At 48.0% G+C, this 13,602-nt stretch overlaps 1 protein-coding gene across 5 annotated transcripts in view; it reads left to right on the top strand.

Annotated features, from left to right (window-relative positions):
* HMGXB3 (HMG-box containing 3) overlaps positions 1-13,553 on the top strand; it is a 46,031-nt gene extending 32,478 nt beyond the window's left edge. For 4 of the 5 annotated variants that reach the window (XM_070414610.1, XM_070414611.1, XM_070414612.1 and 1 more), the window contains 7 exons: positions 1,975-2,106; positions 3,000-3,184; positions 6,489-6,708; positions 8,036-8,169; positions 9,142-9,258; positions 11,032-11,241; positions 12,188-13,553. In XM_070414610.1, coding sequence (XP_070270711.1) covers positions 1,975-2,106; positions 3,000-3,184; positions 6,489-6,708; positions 8,036-8,169; positions 9,142-9,258; positions 11,032-11,241; positions 12,188-12,655 — 1,466 coding nt within the window. In that variant the 3' untranslated portion in view covers positions 12,656-13,553. The remainder of the gene's footprint in view (positions 1-1,974; positions 2,107-2,999; positions 3,185-6,488; positions 6,709-8,035; positions 8,170-9,141; positions 9,259-11,031; positions 11,242-12,187) is intronic. The other variant, XM_070414613.1, reaches the window with a different exon arrangement.
* Positions 13,554-13,602: the final 49 nt, after the last annotated feature.

Genomic DNA, 13,602 nt, shown 5'->3' with positions numbered 1-13,602 from the left:
CCTTCCCCTGGCTGTCGGCACCAGATTTCCTCTGGCCCCTGGGACCCAGGCCTTCGCTCCAGCCGGAGCCTTCAGTCTTCGCTCCTCCACTTCGCCTCTGTGTATGCAAATTAACCGCCATCTTTGTTGGGTTAATTTGCATACTCTCCTGATTGGCTGGTGAGCGTAGCAGAGGGACGGTCAATTTACATGTTTGTCTATTATTAGATAAGACTCTTTTGTCCCCATCATACTCTCTTGATTACTATAACTTTATAGCAAGTCTTATAATTAGGTAGTGTGAGTCTTTCAACCTTGCCCTTACCTGAATTGTTTTCTGAATTGTTTTGGCTAGATGGGTTCCTTAGCATTTCAATATAAAGTTAAGAATCAGCTTGTTAGTGTCTACAGAATCTTGCTGGAATTTTAATTGGGATTGTATGGAATCTATATATCAATTTGGGGAAGTTTGACATGCTTAAAAAATATTAAATTGTCCCATTCATGAACATGGTCTGTCTCTCTGTTTTGTTGGGCTTTCTTTTACTTATTTTATCAGTGTCTTATACTTTTTAGCATATAGGTCCACACATGTTTTGTTAGATTTATTTTTTAATATATTTTTATTGATTTCAGAGAGGAAGGGAGAGGGAGAGAGAGATAGAAACATCAATGATGAGAATCACTGATCAGCTGCCTCCTGCACGCCCCCGACTGGGGACCGAGCCTGCAACCCAGGCATGTGCCCTCAACCAGAATCAAACCTGGGACCCTCCAGTCCGCAGGCCGATGCTCTATCCACTGAGCCAAACCAGCCAGGGCTAGATTTAAACCTAAGTATTTTTTGTAGTAACTTTTTATAGATTATTATAGTTTTTAAAGTTTATCAATTTAATAGGTAAAAGCTGGTATATAATTTCTTAATTTCTTATATTTCTTTGATTACTAAGAAGATTGTCTATCGTGTGTGTGTGTGTGTGTGTGTGTGTGTGTGTATGTGTTTTCTATTTTCTCCTCCGTGACTTTCTCTTGTGAATATTTTCATTCTGTTTTGGGTTGTTTTGGGTTATTTTCTTGACAGAATTCTTCCTCAGTTTATCAGTTATCCTTTTTTTATTTTAATTGGTTCAAGTATAACTTTATTTTTTTTAATCTTTATTGTTGAAAGTATTACACGTGTCCCCTTTTCCCCCCATTGACACCCTCCAGCCCAGCCCCCCCCCAACCCCACCCCAGGCCTTCAGCACCCTATTGTCTGTGTCCATGGGTTATGCATATATGCATACAAGGTCTTTGGTTGATTACCTCCCACTCACCCTCGCTTTCCCTCTGAGATTCCTCATTATCTGTTGTCTTTAAAATTGTGATTTTTTTATTTTTTGCTGTTTGTTTTAATTTTTATGTAATTATTGTTTTGATCTTCTCCTTTATGGCTTCAAATAGTATCATGCTTAGAAAGGGGGGGGAAAGGGGCATGTGTAATACTTTCCTTATTCCTTATACAAGCATTAATTCCATGGTATGCTTTTGTGCAAATTTGTGCATTATGTATTGTGCAAATGTAAAATCACCCTCTTTTATTTGTCTTAAACTGACTGCATTTAAATTTCTCTGAGTCCTTTATCTCAAAATTTGGGTGGTTTTATAGCCTGTTTCACATTCTCCACACACCCCTGGGCTAAAAGATACTCCTGGTCTTTACCCACGGTGCAGTTGTGAGAGGTCATGAGGACTGAACTGGGTGGTAGGAAGATGTTTCTTTTTTTCTTGTATGTATTTTATTATTTGCTTTTTTCATTTAATAATGTATTATGGACAACTTCATGTCATAGCATTTAGGTCTACCTTATTCTTTGTAATGATGCAGAGTTTGCTATTTTATGAATGCACCATAGTTTATTTAACTGTTCCCCTATTGGGCATTTAGTTCCCAATTTTTTGCCATTGTGGATGATGTTATAGTGAATTTCCCTGTTGCCTTTTCTTAACCTTCAGGTCTCTTTAATGTGGGGAACAAGGTGCTAGTGAGCCTGGACTTGCTTTTTGCAATCCGAAACCAGATTAAGCTGGGAGAGGATCCCAGAGTGTCTATCAGCGCTGTTCTGAAGTCGGTGCAGGAGCAGGCAGGTAAAGGTTGGCTCCCTCCCTTCCCCAAGGTTAGGTCTAAGCTCCCTGGGAATTTTCAGTGATGGGCTTTAGTTGAAAGAGTCCTCTTGGGGGCAAGGCTGATATTTTGAAAAGGAGACATTTTTAGCCTCCTGACACTTCTCTTGAATTTCACAAATGCCAAACTGAGTTTAGAAAGCGTGAGTCTGTCCGTGCATCCAGGGACCCTCAGCATGAGGCTAAACTGACTTTTAGAAGTTCGTCCTTTGGTCATAGGTAGACTTGACCTAACTGCATGTTAATCAGACTCATTTTGAATACACAGTTTCTGGAGGTCCCAGGGCTCATGCTGAGGGACCACCCTCCTTACTATTAGAAATCATTTCTGTTTGTGCTTTTCCCATCCCATCCCATCCCGTTCTTACAGACTCTAGTCCTGCACTTTTCCTGCTCTGAGGTCAGATGTATTAGAGCAAAGGTGCTAGAGCCAGACAGGCAGGCTGGTGCTTGAGTCTCGGCTCTGCCACTTAGTGTCACTGTGATTTTAACCAAGTTATTTTCTCTGTGCCTCAGTTTCTCCAATTATAAAATGAGGAAAATAATAGCTCCTCATTCAGAAATATATGAGTTAAATGAGAAAATTTGAAGCGCTGCACATTATCTAGTGCAGCCGTTGGCCTAGTAGGTGCTTAGTACAGGCAGACATAACTGATTGGAATTGCCCTCCAGGTTGCCACCTGAGCTCTTGAAGGCCAGGATGCTTGACCCTTGGAGTGGTTAGTACTCTTGGGTGTTCTGCAAGAGAAGCCACCACAGAATTACTATTCTTGCTGGCCATTAGCTCATCCCCAGTGGCTTCGGGGTCTTCGGGGTCTTTTTCTGTGACCTACTCAGAGCTCTTGCTTTTCTTCCAGAGAAGACGCTGGCCTCAGAGGAGTTAAGCCAGCTACAAGAGCTGCTGTGCAATGGCTATTGGGCTTTTGAGTGCCTCACTGTCCGGGACTACAATGACATGATCTGTGGCATCTGTGGTGTGGCCCCCAAAGTGGAAATGGCCCAGAGGAGTGAAGAAAACGTGCTGGCACTGAAGAGTGTGGAGGTAAGTGCCTCTCAGTCACTGTGGGTAACATTTAGAACTGTCCTCACCCTTCGCTGCCACCTCCTGCATGATGTATGTCCCCAGGGACAGATGACTCCTGTCCTGTCCTGTCCTGTGTGAGAAGAGTGGCTTTTTCCTGCCACTGCCCACGTTTTCATCTAAGGAAGATCAGATGGAAATAGAGGCATTTGTTATTCAACAAATTTATCAAACATGAACTAGGTACACTTTTTAGACACTTGGGAAATGGCATTTAAGAAAAAACCCACAAAGTTTCCTGGTTTGAGTAACCAGGAAACAAACATTAACAATTTATTATAATAATAATATATGCCTATATTATAAAGAATAAATTATAAGAAACGTGGTAACAATGAAGCCAGGGTGTGGTGGGAAAGGGAATTCCTCTTTTATAAAGGGTAGTCAGGGACAGCCTCTCTGATAGGAGGGTGTTTGAACAGAGACTGGAGCCCGTGTTCTCCTCTGGGGGAGGAACATTCCAGGCAGAGGGAGCAGGAAGGATCTAAGGTGGGTTTGCGGGCATGGTTGAGGAACAGCAAGGAGGCCAGGGTGTGGCTGGCATGTGTGGGCAGTGGAGAGAGTGGTAGGATAGTGAGGTTCAGGAGGCTGGACTCTGTGGGGTCGTGTGGGCCATTTTAAGGATGTGCTGTGGAGGAAATGAGAGTCTCTTAAGGGTTTTGAGGATCTGATCTGATCTGTTATCTTTGTGTGAACATTTTTTAGTTAAGAACCTAACACCAAACTCAGGTTTGCATATTAACTCTAACAAGAAACCTGTGATTCCAATCATAGAATAACAGCAATTATACAACTCATTGTATAAGGCCATAGAACCTTAAAGCAAAACCAGATGTTTACTATAATAGAAAAAAAAAATGGGACTGATTATACTCATGAATATAGATGTTGAAGTCTTGAATAAGATAATAGCAAATCAACTTTAACAACAAATAAAGTAATTCATTGTGACTAAGTTTATTACAGGAAAGCAAGATTGCTTCAATATTAGAAAATACACTAATGTAATTCACTAACAGATAGGAGAAAAGCCATATGGTTATTTCATTAGATGTAAAAGAGGCTTTCAATGTTGTTCAACAACTGTTTATGATAAATCTCTTAGCAAACTGGAAATAATAGAGAATCTTCCTTAACCTAGTACAGGGGTTAAAAAAATCCCATAGTTTAACTCTTCCCCACAATCATGTGCCGTTAGTCTGAGTCTGCACATAGTCGCTCTGGGGTTCATAGATGTTCTGAGTTTCCATCTCTGAACTCTGACCAGAGGGCTGGAACAGGAAGTGACTCTTAAGGCACCAGGCCTGTAGCTCCTCCTGTTCACCACCAGGGGAGGTGTGGGCTCTTCTGAGAAAAGCTTTAGCCTGGCCAGCTGAGCATATTCGAGATTTAGTTCATATTCTCCTTTTCTTCCCAGTAAAAAAAAAATTCATATGTTGATCAAATATTTATACTTGAAGAATGGTAGTATATAATAAGACATATGAAAACAACATATGAAGACATACTGCATGCTGGAGTTTTCTAAGTGTTTCTTGTAGATAAAATGAAAGGAAAAAAATTTTGCTTCTGTGTGTGATCTCACTGAGAGGCTATTCTACATTCATTCAAATCTGCTTGCCTAATGGTAATATTAACAGTAATGCAGCTATGACTTAGTGAGCATTTTATTACATATGCCAAGTTCTTACTCTGTGCTCAGTGCTTTAATATTTACTGACTTCTCACCCAGTTCTGTGAGATTTGTGTAGATGAAGGGACTGAAGCCCAGAGGATCTTGCCCACGCTCATTGAGCCAGGAAGGGGTGGAGCTGGGACTTGGCCTCGTACTGGTTGTCTGACTCCGGAGTCTGAGCTCGTAAGGACTGCCATGCTCACCTGTACCTCCTGGGTCTCTGAGCTCTGATTTTTCTAAACACATTGGCCTGCAGAGACTTTGGTTTCCAGAATAGACAGAAGCCCTCTTCCCCACAAAGCTCACGGCTCTTAGTCCTCCCAGGGCTCTTGCTTCATGGAGTAGCGTTCCCTTCATTCTCAGTGTGCATGAGTCTTCTCTTCCATGGCATTGTTATTTCTTTCTAGAGACCAGGGCTTACTTTATTTTCTCCCTTTTGTGCATGAACAGTGGTGTGCATGTGGGGAGGAGGGGATAGGGGTATCCAGAAGTTACTGACAAAGCTTAAATATGCAGTTGTCTATGAGGAGACCGCCGGGTTGGCCCCTTCCCTCAGGGACTGTATAGAGGAGGACCCTCCGGACTAATGACAGCAGCCATGTCAGTTGCTCACACAGCATACTTAATTGGCATTTCTTATCCCCTGTTCTTTGTGAAGAGGGTGGGTTCAGTTCCTTATGAAATTGTAGTGGGAGACTTTGTCATGTACTCACAGCATGCGCTCGTGCCCTGTGAGGTGGGGAAGGAAGGGGGAGTGAGATGGGGAGATAGATGTCTTGTGTAGAGCAGTGGCCCTCGGATTAGTGGACATAGGAATTACATTGGAAAGGCTCTCAGTCTTATTAGTGTGGAGGGCTTGCTCGACCCTACCCACAAGGGTTCTGATTTAGTAGGTCTGCAGTGGGCCTGAGAATTTGCCTTTCTAACGAGTTCCCAGGTGATTGATGCTCATGCTGCTGATCCAGGGGCCACACTTTGGGAACTGCGCACCTGGGGAATCTGTTTAAAGTGCACACTTATAAATATAGTTCATACAGATCGATATGTGCCCTGGTATTAGCATTGATAAGTAACATAAATGACTGCTCCAGGTAATAGGATCTGGGTCACACTTTGAGGACCATATAAGGGGGATACCAGGACAAAAACTGAATAACACAACTACTAGGTGTCTACAATAGATAAGTAAATGCTGCATGAGGTAGAGGAGATAGCTGTGTTCTGGCAAGGCCTGGAGGCCTTTCTGTAGGGGGTCAGGGGTCAACAGGGCCTTGGAAGAGGGTAGAATATCACTACATTTTATTCCGGTGATTCCTGCCAGCCAGTATAGGCATTAAGGGCATGGGCTTTGGAACTAGACCTTTGTTCGCATTCTGTTCTACCTTTCTCCAGTAGTCTCACTCAGGCTTGTATGTGGAAAAAGACAGTTAGGTACTGAGATGTCAGGTTTGGGGGCATCCCAGCAGTGCATGGCTGTCGTAAACCCCCTCCCCAGCCTTAGTTGCCCTGAGCGTATCAAGAGGGTAGGCTTTTGTGTTGCTAATATTCTGTGGCTCCTACAGTTTGACCTTTTTTATCCTGACCTTTTAGTTCACCTGGCCTGAGTTCTTGGGCTCTAGTGAGGTAAACGTGGAGGACTTTTGGGCCACGATGGAGACAGAGGTGATTGAGCAGGTGGCCTTCCCTGCCAGCATCCCTATCACCAAGTTTGATGCCTCTGTTATTGCCCCCTTCTTCCCACCACTCATGAGAGGAGCTGTGGTCGTCAACACTGAGAAAGACAAAAACCTGGATGTACAGCCAGTACCTGGTAAGGCCACCTGGTGGCTGACTGGGGTCAGGGAAGGGCCCAGTCAAGAGTCTAGAATATTGTCCATGGCAAGATGCACAAATGGCAGAGCGGGAGCCAGGCCCACCCTGGGCTCCTTCTGGAAAGAGATAACAACCTGTGACAGATCCCCTAGAGATGAAAGTCATGGTGTGGAGGTTTGAAGTGCTGCCAGCCATATTGTATAGGACTGACTCACATAGCCCATTGTCAGCCTTCGGGGATGCACTGCGCTGAAAAGTGGAAGTCCTCTGAGAAATGCTGATAAGGCTCCAAACCCAAAGGTTCTCACTGATAAGTGTAGCGGGGGAGGCCAGAGAGTCTGCTTTTAAACAGTCTTTTAGACAGTTTTACAGACTAGCTGTTGAGAGCATAGGTTTCTGACACCAAGAGTTTGAGTCCCAGCTATGCCACTTAGCATTAGTAGCCATGTGACCTCCATCAAATCCTTCATTGCCCTGAGCCTCTGTTGCTTCATTCACAAATGGGGCATGATATGGTTACCCATCTCCTGGGCTGTTGTGAAGATAAAGTGATCTAATTAGAGGATAGCCTTCTACTTTTTTTTAAAAAACTGCAACTCACAGTAAGAAATAGGTTCTGCATTACGACCCAGCATGATACTCATAAGTAGTGTGTGTATCTGTAACGAAAGCAAAACTTTCATAAAACAGTATTTTTCCTTACCAAGTGCATTATACTTTGTTTTCTATTTTATTTCATTTTTAAAATTCTGGATATGACCCACTGAAGTGATTTTTCTCAGTATTTAATATGTTGTGACCCACTGGTTCTCAAACAGTGCTTCCTAACATTAGATCTGAGGCCCACCTCCCGTTTGCTGCTTCAAGGCCCAGGAAGTGTTTTTTTTAAGCCCCCCCCCCCCCCCCCATATTTCTGTTGATGAGGCAGGTTCAGGAACAGTGTATAGAGAGCATTTTAAAATGGGAGTTGCTGCTTCTTGTTGCTGTAGCTGTGGTAAGCATCTGAGATCTTGATGCTGAAAAACCTTAACTGGTTAAAGCTGGCCCATTTGGGAGTTCTTTGCAAGGGCACTCTGCCAGATATAGCTCCCAGATGTTCACGGGCACAAAGCAGTCTGAGAAAGTTCAGATCTCTGCAGAAGTCATAGACCTGCCTTGAATCCACCTCTCCCAGCACCCAGGGCAGAGCTCAGGGCAGAGCCTGCTTCCACTCCTTGCTGTACTGTAGGCCTTGCCCCTTTGTTCTCATCCTCACGCATCAGCTACTGCCCATGACCCCTATGGCTGAGGCAGTGCCCTCCCCTCAGCACTGTTGTCTCTTGCAGGCAATGGCAGTGCCTTGGTGAGGCTGCTCCAGGAGGGCACCTGCAAGCTGGAGGAGATGGGCTCCTACAGCGAGGAGGAGCTGCAGCAGCTGCTTACGCAATGTGGCGTCCCCTTTGGGGCAGAAGACTCTAAGGTGAGTGTTGGGTAGCAGTAGACAGGGACGTTGGGAGCAGCCTGGTGGTCCATTCTGGGCAGGAATGTGAACACCTGTGACTGGGCACCTGTGTTGGACAGAGGATGCTGGCAGTCAAGAGAGGCCTGGGAGATAGTTAGCAGTCAGATTGTAACATGCATGTGAGGCCTTTCCCTCCGGTCAGTTCATCTATTGATGGTAGTGGGTTCAGAATCGGGTTGGGAATCCCGGTCTCCTGCCTACTGTGTGTGACCTTGGATAAGCACCTTATATTTCATATATATATTTCTGAGAGGAAGGGAGAGGGAGAGGGATGGAAACATCAGTGATGAGAGAGAATCATTGATTGGCTGCCTCTTGCATGCCTCACACTGGGGATTGAGCCTGCAACCCGGGCATGTGCCCTGACCGGGAATCGTATCATGGTCTCCTGGTTCATAAGTCAACGCTCAACCACTGAGCCATGCCAGCTGGGCAGCACCTTATATTCCTGAGCCTTGGTTTTCTCATTTTGCAAAGTGGAAGTAACTAAAATACCGACCTCGAGAGATTGTTGTCAGGAAGGCAGGCACTTTGCACAGTGCCGGGGTGTCACCAATCCAGGTTCCTAAAAAGTGAGTGCTATGACAGTTCATAGAGTGTGTGTGTAGGAGGGCTTTATTTATGCATTATTTACTTCCCTTCATACTGATAAAGCTGTTGAACATTTTATGTTTCCTTCAAGTTCATACTCCAGTATTAGCTTCTCTTTGAAGCTTTCCCCGCCCTATAAAAAACTGGAACGCAAGCCTCAGAGTGGCAGCTCGGTCAGTCAGGCTGGCTCTGTCTGTGACCCTTCCTCGAGGCCCTCCGCTTTACCTAGAGGACGTTGGGATTCTCTTGCTTTGGGTATTTGAAGGGAGCCTGTGGTGCTGTGCGCAGACCTGGTCCTTTAGCATTTACTGCTGTTTTTAAACTTGACTTCTGCTCCAGGACCAGCTCTGCTTCTCCTTGTTGGCCCTCTATGAATCTGTACAGAATGGAGCCAGAACCAGACAGCCCCCGCCTCATCTCACCGGGGGTAAAATCTACAAGGTGTGCCCTCATCAGGTAAGAGGATAACAAGGAGGAGCCTGGGGTGAATTTGCTCATGACACATTGCCTGCCATCTGACTGAGCCAGCTCGTCCTGTGGGAGCTGGCACTTAGCTCACGGGCAGCCTGTGGAATAGTCCACATGTGTCAGGTGCCACACTTAGGCCAAGCGGGGAGCCTGGGTTGTCATCAGTGAGTGTTTATTAAGCTGCTACCATGTGCTGGCCCCGCCTTAGCTGTTGAGGGTACAAAGGTGAGCAACGATGTCTTTCCTTCCTACTTGACCTCATTTTAATGAGGAAACAAAGTCACCGCAGCTTGTGGTACAAGGGAAGTGACAGTGAGGGACTTCCTGTCCATGCGACAGCCAGAGAAGGCTAAGAGCCCAGTGATGAGTGGAGGAAGGAATGTTCCAGCAGAGGGAAGAGCAGGCACTAAGCCCTCAGTGGGGAAGCCTACTGAGCCAAGAGAAGGGAGGCTGGAGGGTTCACCAGAGACCAGATCATGTAAGGCTTTGTAGGCCAGAGTAACAGTTTGGATTTTTTTCTGAGACCAATGATGGACCCATTGAAGGTTTTGAATGGGAAATGGGATGGACATGGCCTGATTTTGGTTTTAGGGAGGTCACTGTCTGTCTGTGGAGGGTGTGGAAAGGGCAGGCACCGGGGTCGCTCTGGAAAGGTCGTGCTGTTTGACAGAGTAGGCACAGGAACACACTAGGGTCATGGTTGGCAAACTGCAGCTCGCGAGCCACATGCGGCTCTTTGGCCCCTTGAGTGTGGCTCTTCCACAAAATACCACGTGCGGGCGCGAGTACAGTGCGATTGAAACTTCGTGGCTCGTGTGCAGAAGTCGGTTTTCAGCCTGGGCGAGTCTATTTTGAAGAAATACTGTTGATATTTGGCTCTGTTGACTAATGAGTTTGCTGACCCCTGCACTAGGGTATAACACCCCGTGCACAAGCACTACATAGCGGGGTGTGGGGGCGGGGGGCGCTGGCAGAGCTTCAGTTCACTGGGATGTGTGAGTGGGCAGGGCAACCTGCAGGTCGTCAACTCCTTCAACAAAGCTGTGTCTGAGAGAGACGCTGGATGCTCCACCCTGGCAGAGCAGAGCCTGCTCCCAGGAGTGTGTTCATGTGACTGGGGCCATCTCATGACAACACAGGGACAGATGTGAGAGCTACAGGTCTCAGGGCTGTGATGGAAGAGCCATATCACTTGGAGGTGGCAGCCAGGTCTGGTGGATGTGAAGGTGAAGGTGGAGGCAGAGGCAGAATTCTCCAGTGTACACAGAGCTGCCTGGCTGGGGTCGGGGGGTGGGGAGGGCGTGCTTAGGGGCCCAGTCAGTGGAGATGTTAGCCTGCATCAGGGTCTGGTGGGGAGCTGCTTCGAATACAGATGCTTGGGTTTGGGGTGTAGGGCCCAGGAACCTGAATATTTAACCAGCTCCTAGCTGCTGGTGCTATGCAGCCGGGTTAGGGAGGCACTGGGCTAGGTGGTGGTACTGGGTAGGGTGATGTGTGGCAGGGTGGAAAGGGAGGGTGGAGCAGATGACCTGGGAGTTTTTAAGCCTCAGCTGAGGACCTGACATTCCCAATTCTCCTCTCATGAGGTCAGGGATGAGCTGGCGACTTCATTTAGGGACAGAAGGAAGACAGAAGCAGAATGTTATGGGCTCTGGCAGGATGGCTGAGGCTTCAGTCACAAAACCTGTTTGTTCATCTTCCTGGGAAGAAGCCATTGAGGACTCCACTCAGTCCTATGCTGTGCCCTCCATCTACCCCTAGGTGATCTGTGGCTCCAAGTACCTTGTGCGGGGCGAGAGTGCCCGGGACCATGTGGATCTGCTGGCCTCTTCCCGCCACTGGCCACCTGTCTATGTGGTGGACATGGCCACACAAGTGGCGCTTTGTGCTGACCTCTGCTACCCAGAGCTGACCAATCAGATGTGGGGGAGGAACCAGGGCTGTTTCTCTAGCCCCACGGAGCCGCCTGTGGTGAGTTTTCTTCTGAGGACCCGGAATAAATTCTGCAGCTCATGTCTCCCCACCTGGTTCTTCGGGAAGGCCTTATCTGCAGCATCCTTTCTCCATCAGTATTTGCCTTGATGTCCTGGAACCCTTTACTCCATAAATTTTACTGACCAGCCCCTGTGTATGTGTGGCCACAGCATGTCACTTAGGGTGCCACCGTTACCTTAGGAGTCAAGGTTGCCTTCCTGATAAGCCTAGAAAATTGCCTCCTTTGATAGTCATCATGGACACTGATATACTAGGCCCCAATCAGCCCCGTCTTGGATTTAGCCATGAATATACTGCATGGCATGTCTGTTATGATCTGGAGGCACAGTGGCTTAGAAGACACCTTATCCAACCCTCTCCTTTTATTAAAGGGAGGAAGTAAGGCCCAGAGTGGGAAATAGACTTGTCCAATGTCACACAGCATGTTCGTGGCAGAGCCCTTTCTCTGTGTCTTGGTACGTTGTACCAAGCAATGGCTCTTACCAGAGGCATGTGCCCTCCAAGGCCAGCTGAACCCTGCACAGATAATAGGAGAAAGGGGCATCATTGTCACACTCACCTTTTCCTTATTCCCTGGGGCTCAGTGGCTCTGGGGGCTTGTGTTGAGCACTGCAGGAGACGTCTGAGCCTCAGTGGGAGCCACTCCCTCCCCCACTGCCTTGCAGCCCTGCCTCAGTTGACCAGGCACGGCAATAAACAGCAGCAGCTCAGTTAATCCAACATCTGCTCTGGTTACTGTCCCCGTTCTCACATGAGGAAACCGAGGCCCAGAGATAGAGGAGAGGGGACTTGCCCCAGGAGGCCCGGTGTGTGTTGACAGGAGGATTTAAACAGGCTGCTGACCCCACAGCCTTCACTCTCCCCCACTGCACAGGTCCCGCCTGTCGTTCCCTCATGTCAGAGTGGCTTCTCTCTCTTCTAGAGCGTGTCCTGCCCAGAACTCTTGGATCAGCATTATCCTGTGGACATGACGGAGGCCGAGCACTCTGTCCAGCACCCGGTCACCAAGACTGCCACACGGCGCATCGTCCATGCAGGCACACAGCTCAGTCCTGGTGACTCCAGTGCTGGGCACCACTCTTTGGCCCTGTGTCCTGAGTTGGCATCCTACGCAACTATCCTGGCCTCTATCACAGACAGCAAACCGAACAGTGTCCGCCAGCGGCCCATTGCCTTTGACAATGCCACCCACTATTACCTCTACAACCGCCTTATGGACTTCCTCACCAGCCGCGAGATTGTCAACCGGCAGATCCACGACATTGTGCAGAGCTGCCAGCCTGGCGAGGTGGTCATCCGCGACACCCTTTACCGCCTTGGGGTTGCTCAGATCAAGACGGAGACAGAGGAGGAGGGTGAGGAAGAGGAGGTGGCCGCAGTGACAGAATAAGCCAGGCTTTTGTACAGGGCCCGCACCATCTCTCTCAAGCCATAGTGATGCCCTTTCCCAAGGCAGATCCATTCAGGGGACCCGCAGGAGTATTCACCTGTGGGGAGGGCCTCTGATGCTGGCACTGACCAAAGAGCTCCCATTTTCTGAGCACAGTGGGGCCTGGGATTCTTGATTCTCACCTTCTGGGGGTCGAGAGAGGTACCAGTACACTCCAGCCCCGAGAAAGCACTTGGAGGACATAGTATATTCAACAGAGGGGAAGGGAGGCTGAGGGAAGGCTGCCTGGGGCCTGCTGCGGATCAGGGCCGAGGTCGCCGGATGGGCTAAGGCGGAGTTCGGCACTAGGTGGGCAGGCTGCTAAGGTGGCCCTTCCCGCCCCTGGGAATGCTGTTTCCTGCTCCACAGCCACATGAGCTCCTCAGCCTGTTGCCTTTGACTCAGGGCCTTGGGGGCCTCCTTAGCTCTAGGGACCCCTTTGGGCTCCCCCAGAGGAAGGACGCACGCACTTCCCTCCTGCTTTTCCTGCACCCAAGTCTGGGGGACAGAGGAGGGAGAAACAGCCACAGCTCTCTTCCAGGACTGTCCTCTGCCCGAGCTTTGAGGAAGAGGGTCCTCTTCCTCCTTTCCCTGGCCACTGGACCCTCACCGCAGAGGGGATGTGGCCATGGCATGACATAACCTGGCGCAGTAGGAAAACTCCCTTCTGTGAAGGGGAAGCAGATGGGCCGTAAGGAAATAGCGGGACTGGCTCAAGTGCCCAGCGTTTGCTTAGGGCACAGGAATGGGCCATGTGTTATTTAATTTATTAAGAGGAGTGGAACAGGTGGCTTTCCCCCTCCCTCTTCCCCCAGCAAGGATAAAGTTTATTAAATTATCTGGTTTTGGTGAAGCAAGAGTCAGTTTCATGCTCTTTTTGTGGGGCACAGTGGTTCAGCTTCAAGTGC

This window comes from Myotis yumanensis, unplaced genomic scaffold (genome assembly GCF_028538775.1).
Source record: "Myotis yumanensis isolate MYYU_CA2020_CCGP unplaced genomic scaffold, mMyoYum1.0.hap1 SCAF_5, whole genome shotgun sequence".
Taxonomy (NCBI): Eukaryota; Metazoa; Chordata; class Mammalia; order Chiroptera; family Vespertilionidae; genus Myotis; species Myotis yumanensis.
This window is presented reverse-complemented; position numbering and strand designations above follow the sequence as displayed.